The following is a 9,565-nucleotide window of genomic DNA, read 5'->3' as shown; positions in this document are numbered from 1 at the left end:
CCAGTGACCAGTATGAAACATCCCAGGAACATTAACAAAAACTCAGACACAAAAGAAAAATTAAGAAAATTTAATGATCAAATGAACTATATACATTGTGATGGCACATGACTTCATTCAGTTATCCCTTTTCTATAGCTGGAAGTTTGATAGAAAAATATCAACAGTCAGTAGTACCCCAAGGACAAGAAAAACCAAACCAAATCAAACCCATCTGTTGTTAAAGTGCTTATTTGATGCGAGTCACAGCTAACTATATCCAGGGGTATCAAAGGATTTCAGCCCATCAGACAGAATATTGTACAGGAACACCTCAAATTAAGAGCACAGGAAACTTAAATAATAACTGCTATTTTATGTAAGATGTCTTTCCATCTCTTTTCACCACATAATCTTTTAGAATTTTTTGACATCCTGCAATACAGAAAAAATTCTGCCTTTCTATTACTCTTTATGTGCATTTCCTCACGAGATACTCTGTTAAAGGTTCATTTAACTACACTCCTCCAAATAGTGTATTCTCAGGGAACTTCACTGTTTCTTCTGCTTACTTCCTTTTTCCCTCTCAAACTCAGCTATTTGATTGAATATGTTAACTAAGTTCTGGGGCAGGTTTCTTTTAGTGCCACTTTCTGCTTGTTCTGTACCATTTAAAGACATTTCCTCATCCGGTTCTTTTGTTTTATCAGTCTCTTCAGAACTTCTTTTCCTATTCTTATACTCGCTTTCATTCTTATACTGACCTGACACATGCCTGTCACTATCATAACCTTTGTCACCTTCACGTGAACAGGTGCTAGAGTATGACCTGTACTTCCCCCACGACTTGCCAGAATAGTCAGACCCTGATGGAGACACATAATACCTGTCTTGACCTGAGCCATATCTTCTAAACTGCTCTCTTCTCCCCTCTACGTCCCTTTCTGACCTCCGGTAATAATGCATCCACGGTTTATCATATGATTTATGATACGAACCTGAAGAGCCCCTCCAACTGGAGAAAAATCTCTCTGGTTTACCGTATTTTTCAGTTCTGCTATGACTTGGCTGACTTCTGGAGCTACTGTAAGAATCTCTTGAATCTTCAGACCTACCTCCAAAAGTGTCTTCATCATCACCTGAAGTCCTCGACAAAGAACAGTGTCTGTCTTTCTCTTTTACCTCCATTTTTGGACATGCTAAGCTGTCCTGCCTTTCCAGCAGCTTTTCCACTTCAAAATTTTGGTTAAGAAAAGAAGCAGAGGTATCAGCCGGAGGGGAATACCACTCCTCTTTCCTATTCTGATCTTTATAATGGGAAGAAGCTCTAGATGAGCTTTTTTTGGAGCTGCGAGCAGACTCAGATCTATGCCGACGCTTTTTCCTACGTTTCTTGTGATCAGAGGAAGAGGAGGAAGAAGACACTGATTCATCTGATGATGAATCACTTGATGATGAGGAGGAGGAGGAGGATGAAGAAGAGGAGGAGGAGGAAGTCGATACTTTCCTTTTCTTCTTCAACCTAAAAAAATGTAATTAACCCGTGAGATAATCTTCAGTATCAGGCAAAAATTACATGCAGAAAGCAAATTTGTATACCCCAGTTTGGACTGTAAGGTGTGAATGGAAACTCAGCCTGACCTGGCAAGACAATTCCAAATGTCATTTCCTCATCGAAAAATTAAGATTAAATTCACTGAACAGTTTGTTATAAAAGGCATCTTTCCCAATTACACATGGCATTACACTTTGGATATATGTCACGTTGCAAAGTACTCCAACACCTCTTCCACATGCATCTCCATTAAAAGTTATATGCACTAAAGGACACTGCCCACAAAAACGTTCTGGAGGAAAAGCAGCTTACCCAGGGAGAAATTCTCCCCAGCTTACTGCTGGACAATCTGTCTGGAATGGATTGTTCATGGTCTTGTCTGCACTTACTGCCCCATAACCAATACCCTGAATATAACAGTTACCTTTTTTCTTCTTTTAAGAGCTTACGCAATTTTTCTGCACTTGTTTCTACTTTCTTTGCTTTCTGTCTCTCTTCTTTGGCAGCTTGTTTCTCCCTCATTTCCAAAGATTTCTTTTTTGAACCCAAGCATCATAAAAAAGACCACATTAGTAGTGTTAACATGGGTATTTTCCCCCATTCAACCCCATTCAAATGTATAATCACACCAGGGATGTTTTACCAGTATTCCCAGACCAAAAATTAATTTTGTTCAGGAGTTTGGTATTGGCCATTGTGATAGTCAGGTTTATATTTAAGGACCATATTGCAGTTTTTATTCCATTAAAAAATATATTTGACCAGTCATTGCAGTGGTACCCGTGATCCAGCACACCGTGAAACACAGAGCCCAAAAGTTATAAGTAGAATATGCAAAAAATCCCCAATATTACCAACATATAGAAAATACGGAAAAAAACCAAACAACCAAAACCAAACCAAAACAGAGACAAAAGTTTGAGGGAAAGTATCATTATTGCAGTTTACAAGTAAAACATGGTAGAACCCAGTTTCAGATGAATTCAAGTTGGCCACGTTTGAATACAAACCGTTTGGTAACCATTTCACAGCCCGGTTTGACGCAGGGTTTACGTAAGAAATCACGATCCAGGGGTTTGGTGGTGACGAGCAGCACCAGACGTCAGACACAGCAACAACGGTCCCATTCAGAGGAAAATGCATTGGAGAAAAACACATCATCAGTATTACAGGAAAACACACCCCAGTGCCATTTCAGCCCTTCTAGCACAGCAGGGACAGGATCAGACTTAATACATAAGTCACAGGTAAATGCAGAACAGCATCTCACCAGATGAATAATCCTTAGACTACTTAACTCTATAAGAGATCAGACTTCTGCCACCTACAGCCCTACAGAGCAGCTCTATTCAGATTGAGAGTGAGCAGAAAGTCTGATTAGAGTTTTCAAAATTTAGCAACTATGCTAACAGCTATAATAAAGGAAACCCTTTGTTGCAGCCAAGGCCATGCACACCAACAACCAACAGCTATCGTGTTCTTTGCTGCAGCAATGACCATAGGAAAGTGTTAAAGGAGAAAAATTGATCTCCATCATTTTAACTGACACCTCTTTCTAAAGCAGCCAAATGCAGATACTGCTCACATACCATACACCTGTTTATCTATGGTGTAGTTCAATTTTATTAAGAAGATTGTCCTATCTCCTCTTCCCCCTTGTTTCCACACAACCTGTCAGCATTATGGCTCCACCAACTGAAGAAATGCTGACTAAGGCCATCTACCCCAGCCTATGTACATCCTCACATGCAGAAGCACAGAACAAAACAAGCCTGTTCCTCAGCGCTCTGTTTTACTCTTTGACCTGCTGTGGAAGACAACACAAGCAAAGGAGGTGAACGAAAGACAAAAGATGACAACTCAGATTAGCACAGAGACCCACCAGGCTCACCTGGGAAACGTGCTGCGTGCAAGGGAAGAGAGGAAAAAACCACCAGACAGCAGAGGAGAAAGCTGAGATATTCAAACTGTCTGCCCGCCCACCCTCCACCTCCTGCTGTTTGCCTTTAAATTACCTCTTAATTTCCCTTCTCCTGTGATCTCCCCATGCCTTAACTTTGCCTGGTGTTCCTCTATCTTTCTGTAATTACCCAAAGGCCCAGGATCTGGCCAGTGACAAGGATCTGTCACTATATAGTGACAATGTTTATCTGGCTTGCAGAAGTGTTTTACACTTTGCAACTTTGTATTCACAGAACGTTTTAAGTTAACAGCATTAATCATGCTTGTGTGATGGGATATTCTTATCCCTGCTTTGCTCCTTCCCTGTCTCCACTGTCTGGCATTTCTCTAATATCCTTTTCAAAACAGTGGAGTCACCAAGAGATACTTTTCTTCTGGTAGGTACAGCCATAATGCTCACTAGAAAAGATTTACTGTGGAGTAGGGAAGCAGAGAGTAAGACAAACCATCAACTCAAACCCTCTCTGTTCAAAAGATTTGATTTTTGATGTTCACTTATTGTCACTGAGAGCACCGTATGAAAAGAAAGTAAAGAATCACCTGGATGTGCTTACGGAGTTTTGTTAAGGCCTCTTCTGCTTCCTGAAAAGTCTCATCCAAACTTAAGGCTTTTTTATAATAACTCTCAGCATTTAGTAGTTTCTCTTCCTCTTCCAATCTAAAATTCAAGTGATAATTCATATACAGTTAAGACACAGATTATGGCAGCTTCTTCTTATTTTTAGGACTTTCTTATTTGCAAATATTTCTTATTTGCACAATGACACCACCACTGGATCCCCACGAGACCACCTCTATCACCTCAGCCCACCAAAACAGTGTTTCTGACATAATCATCTCATACCCCTGATCAGTAACACTACTCTTCAAAATGTCAATTCCCATTTCAATAATACTGTCTCTCTGTTCTTAACAGAGGGTTTAAAAGAAACCTATTCCCTGAATATTCAAAATTAAAATTTTGTATTAGAGGGGTTCACCAATATTTCAGAAGAGTTACAGCACATCATTTTATTACAAAGATTTTATCTAAAAAAAAAAACCACCTCACAGCCTTTTGGAATATATTCAAACATTTCACAGGACTTTATGCAAGCCTGGTATCCTAGCAGTGAAAGGGTATAAAGGATTAAAACGGATATTGAGGATTAAACCTCAAACATTTTGCCAGGATTTTAACTGGGACAGAGGACAAAGCGTAAACCAACTACATGAGCAGGGATATTTTCAAGGACTTTTTTTTTTAACAGAGCCAGGAAGGAAAGATGCCTTTCTGTATCTTAACTAGAATGGTATTAAAAAAAATATTATGAGAAAAATTGTTAACAACCAAACCAACCCCCAACACTTACTGCCCGCCTCTTTCCACAAGGGTCTGACACAGGTATTTTCTTGCATTTCTATGGGTAGGACAGTTTTCTAAAGCAATTTCAAAATCCCCAATGGCTTTGTTTAGACTTCCTTTTGTTGCATACCTAGAACAGAAAGTTGCACAGATTGCAGTGAGGTTTCTCTTTCACAAAGCAGAAAAACCAGTGAAACAAGACTTACAGAGCTCCACGTGCTACCAAAGCCTCAACGTTTTGTGGATCAATTTCCAAGGCTTTGTTGTACTCATTCATGGCTTCCACATGGCGCCCAACCTTGAAATAATCCACCCCAGCCTTCACACTGGAGAAAAAAATATTTAGAAAATATTATGTACAGTTTGTCTATGCAGATTTTGCACTGTTACTCACAAATTACGATTCCAAACGTGATAGGTAATAAAACCTGAGCCTTGTTATCGTGTACTTCACACTGGCATTTCAAATTAATACAACATTAACATAATTCCACAACAATATATTGTCTTTAATCCAAAATCTTAAGGCACTCAATAGAATTTCTACAGATGATTCTACTACGTTAAACTGTTTTTCATTTATGGAATGATTATTTAAGTAATTTTCTTCACCTACCACCATGAACATGGAACAGGTTTAATTGTTTCCAAAGCTCAAAAACGCCATCAGACCAACTGCACAAGGTGACAGGGGCAGATGGCACACACTGGAACCAGCTCATCTTAAACAATATTTTGAAGCTTTAAATTTCACATTACCTTAACATTTCTTCCATATTTGCTAAGAGATTAACTTATTGAAAGAGAATAATGTAAACTGATTTTCAGAGCTTTTTATTACAGACTTTTTAAAAAAATTGAAATTTAATTAACGTTATAAGCAACTTTTTTTGCAGTTAATCAAAGTTGCAAATACACAGCATATTGTAAAAGCAACAGCACATATCTGGGGCTGCTGTTCCAAATGCAGCAAGGGAAATACATTTAACTTTCCAAAGACAGCAAGTACACTTGTTACATTTACAGTCTGAGGCTTAAACGACTTGACAAGTATGAGCTCATTGAACACTCAATTGAAAAACAGAGAATTGTGTACTTGGTGTTAACACAAATCTTGCTCTCAATCTCATGAATGGGCCAGAATATTATAAACATTCTCCCTTAAAGCTGAGATGCATTTTGGAACTGAATCTTGGGACTTTATCTATCACATACCCACTTAGCAGATCACTACACGTTGTGAAAAAACTGATTTAATGTGTATTTTCTTTGAAGAAATATAATCTCTAAGCTAATAACAAGAAGTACCATGTACCATTTCAGGGCCCAAGATGCAGACTGCTTTTTCCTCAATGCAGGGGCAAAATCTTCTTCATTGAAATTTTTACTTTAAGGAAAAAAACAAACAAAAACATCAAGTTGGCCTTCTGAGTCTACGAAGTTAAACTTATAATATGTAATGCAGTTGAAATAAATTGAAATATTATTCATACATGCCTTACTGCTCTCCCTCAGTCAGGAAGGTTATTTATTTCTGAAACCAGTTTTTCCCAACCATTCTAAAAGTCCTGAATTGAACAAGTACAGCTGCAGTACGTTTAATAGAAACATACCAAGTTCACACCTATTTTGACATTTGTGGGGCTGACAACATCAATAATTGTATATATCCGACCCCATTTTACTAAAGAGGTCATATCTATTACTAAAATAAACATCTGTCAGAAAACATTAAAATTTAAACATCCTGTGCTTCAATACAAAGAAGATAGCAAGAGTTATGCAATAAATTCCTAAAGTATTTGGTATCAAACATTGTGTGTGATAAAGTATCTTGCTTATTCAGAGCAAGAGAATTTCAAATAAAAATTCTTTACTGTAGAGGAGTTTGCTTTTAAATATTTAAGGATATGTAAGCTGCAGTCATGCAAGTCAAAATGAAAAAGGTTTAAGTATAACTGGTCTAGGACTTCCACTCACAAGTCTATTTCAATGGATTAGAATAATCTCCACAGAGCTACAGTATAGGAACAATATAAAAATCACTTACATTTGAAGACTTCTCAGCAAAGACGGTGGATTTGACTCACTTAGTCCTAGTTTTTCTGCTAAATATTCAACTAATGATGGATTAGCAAATCCTGGGGAACGATGCAAAACCTCTTCAAATGTCTCTCCTGTATTAGCAACTTCCATGCTTCGCCTTAAAAAAAGCATCAATGTACACAAATGAAACCTCACAGGCTCCATACTCAACTTTTTCATCCTTATACTGAGAATAAAAATGCCTATATTGATATTTATATTACTGCTCACAAGCCATTCTGTTCTACAGGCATTTATTTTCCTACTATTTAGTAGGAAATCACTTCATCTTAAGTGAGAGCTTTGGAAACCTACTTTGGCACCCATCTAGGTACCTCCAGAACATACAAAAACATTATAAAAATGCAGAGTTAGCTGTGTCCTCCTGTCTTCTAAGGGGAGTTTTGAAATGTTAATAATTTATTCCAGTCTCTCAAGGTTTTTGTTTCTTTCATTTGTTTGTTAACACAGTCCCAAAGCAACAGACACCTCACTATGCTTTCTGCTCCTTACATTTTGGGAAAGTAGCTAAAAAAACAACCACACCCACATATCCACACGCAGGTATATTAAAGAGATGAACAAAAAGAAGTATGTAATTATCCAATTAAATCAGAAACACCACTGGCAAGTTTAAGGGACAGACAACCTGTCAAGACACACTCTTCAGAGACAGTGGCTACACCCAGCAAGCGCAGAGAGGCAGCACATCCTTACTTATAATGCACTGGGAAGTCATCAGAGGTGATCACGCCCAGTTTGGTACTGGAAAGGTTGGGTGGAAGAGCTGAGCTGTAAAGCGACACCGTGAGCTTCTCATGGTAACGGTCCACGTCCTTGACTGCAGCTAAAGAAGTCATAAAGGTTAAGATAAAAGTACAGAAACGTTTCAGACCCCAAACAAACCAATTCCCAGCAATTCTACAACTACTCACCACGAATAAGGTCTCCAGTTTGATAATAAGATAGAGGATCTCCATGGTTGCTTTGAGGAGGCACATCCCTCACAGGACACAGAGCCTGCAACACAAGAAAGCACAAATATCATAAATGAAGCCGAAAGGTTGGGTTTTTTTCCTCCCCAAGATTAAGCCATAGAAAGACGTGTTTAAGCTTAATGTACATCAGAACCGTGATACTTAAAAAATGGCTTGGTTCAAATAAAAATTCATGCATCCACAAATGATGAACTTTTCAACCCAAAAGTAATAGAGTATGGGTCGTAACAAGATGTGTTCCCTGGCTCAGCAAAGCATCATAAGCTGCCCACAAAGTGAGACAACCACCCATCATCCCAAAGCTCAGTTTCACCTTCACACACACCACTCCGTTCAGAGATGCAAGAGGCAACTAACACATGTCAGAAACGGAGAATTGACCAAAGTTGTATCTTACAGTGATTTCCAAATCTGCAATTTCCCGTATGACACCACTTCCCAGACAAATCAACACCATGAAAAAGCCAAACTCCCGGATGGAGGTGATCCTCCCAATCACGATATCGCCACGCTCGATGTCGCGGAAGAACAATTCCCTCCTCTCTTCCCTGGGCACCTCCATGAACCTCTCCAGGGGTGGCATGACAGCGTAACACTCTGCAACACAGGGCAGAGAGTCGGTTACAAACGACCAAAGTACTGCCTGAAAACGCAGAATACATCACGGCAGCAAAACACGCTAAAATCTGACTTATTTGTGCCAACGAGAAGCTCGTGCACATCCCATATAAAGCAATAAGAAAAGTTTTTAGGCCTGTTTTAAAGATACCGCTAATTCAAGTGCAGTGTCCTTACACTTACACGCACTGTGTCCCACACTTACCTACAGTGTGTCCTCACCCACCCCGCGGGCGTTACCGACCCCCCTCACCCACCCACCCTCATTCTCCTCGACCGTGTCCTCGATCGGCCCGTTGGGTTTCCACGAGTGCGCGAAGAGCAGATCCGCCTTCTTGGCGATGAAGCGCTTTATCTCGGTGTCGAGGCTCGCCCTGTCTTTCCTGGGGGAAGGAGAACGCGGTGAGTGTCGCCCCGCGGCCCCTCACGGCCCGCCCGGCCGCTGCCCCGGCGCCCCTCACCAGGCGGCCGGCGGGGCCCCGCGGGGCGGCTCCGGGGCGGCCCCGGGCGGCGGCAGCAGCCCGCGGAAGTCGGGGTTGTCGTGCTGCTCGGCGCGGAGCAGCGACAGCAGCGCGGGGCCGTGGTGGCTCAGCGCCTGGCGGAGCAGCTCCCGGTCCATCCCAGCGCCAGCGCCGCCGCCGCCTCGCCCGGAACGGGAACCGCGACACGGGCAGCGGGGACAGGGCGAGACCGCGCGGCCGCAGCGCCCCCTGGCGGGCGGGAGGACCGCGCTGAGCACGGACTACCCGCCCTGTTTGCGGGCGCGTCTCCGGGTAATAAAAAGAGAGCGATGAAAGAGAGAGTAATTAAACACAAGGTGCAAATCACAGAGGTGTTCCCCGTGCGGATCCCGCCCGGTTCGGCGGGGCGGCCCCTGCGGGCAGTGCCTGCGGCGGTGCTGCCGGGAGGAGGCGCTGCGCCCCCGCCGTGTCCGCCCCGCTGCCCGCTCAGCCCCGGCCCGGAGCGGCTCCAAATGCGGGATTTAACGGGAAAAGGCAGCGGCGCCGCACCCGCGGGGCTCGG

At 41.8% G+C, this 9,565-nt stretch overlaps 1 protein-coding gene across 1 annotated transcript; it reads right to left on the bottom strand.

Moving 5' to 3' along the window:
• Positions 1-54: 54 nt before the first annotated feature.
• TTC14 (tetratricopeptide repeat domain 14) lies at positions 55-9,176 on the bottom strand. The gene is given in 11 exon segments (XM_032697544.1): positions 55-1,501; positions 1,959-2,068; positions 4,037-4,154; positions 4,849-4,971; positions 5,048-5,167; positions 6,157-6,228; positions 6,892-7,044; positions 7,644-7,773; positions 7,862-7,946; positions 8,322-8,521; positions 8,804-9,176. Coding segments are annotated over 11 exon segments (2,439 nt in total). The 5' UTR covers positions 9,162-9,176; the 3' UTR covers positions 55-531.
• Positions 9,177-9,565: the final 389 nt, after the last annotated feature.

The sequence above is a fragment of the Chiroxiphia lanceolata genome, chromosome 10, assembly GCF_009829145.1.
Source record: "Chiroxiphia lanceolata isolate bChiLan1 chromosome 10, bChiLan1.pri, whole genome shotgun sequence".
Classification (NCBI taxonomy): Eukaryota; Metazoa; Chordata; class Aves; order Passeriformes; family Pipridae; genus Chiroxiphia; species Chiroxiphia lanceolata.
Note: the sequence above shows the minus strand (reverse complement) of the source record. Positions and strands in the feature narration are given on the sequence as shown.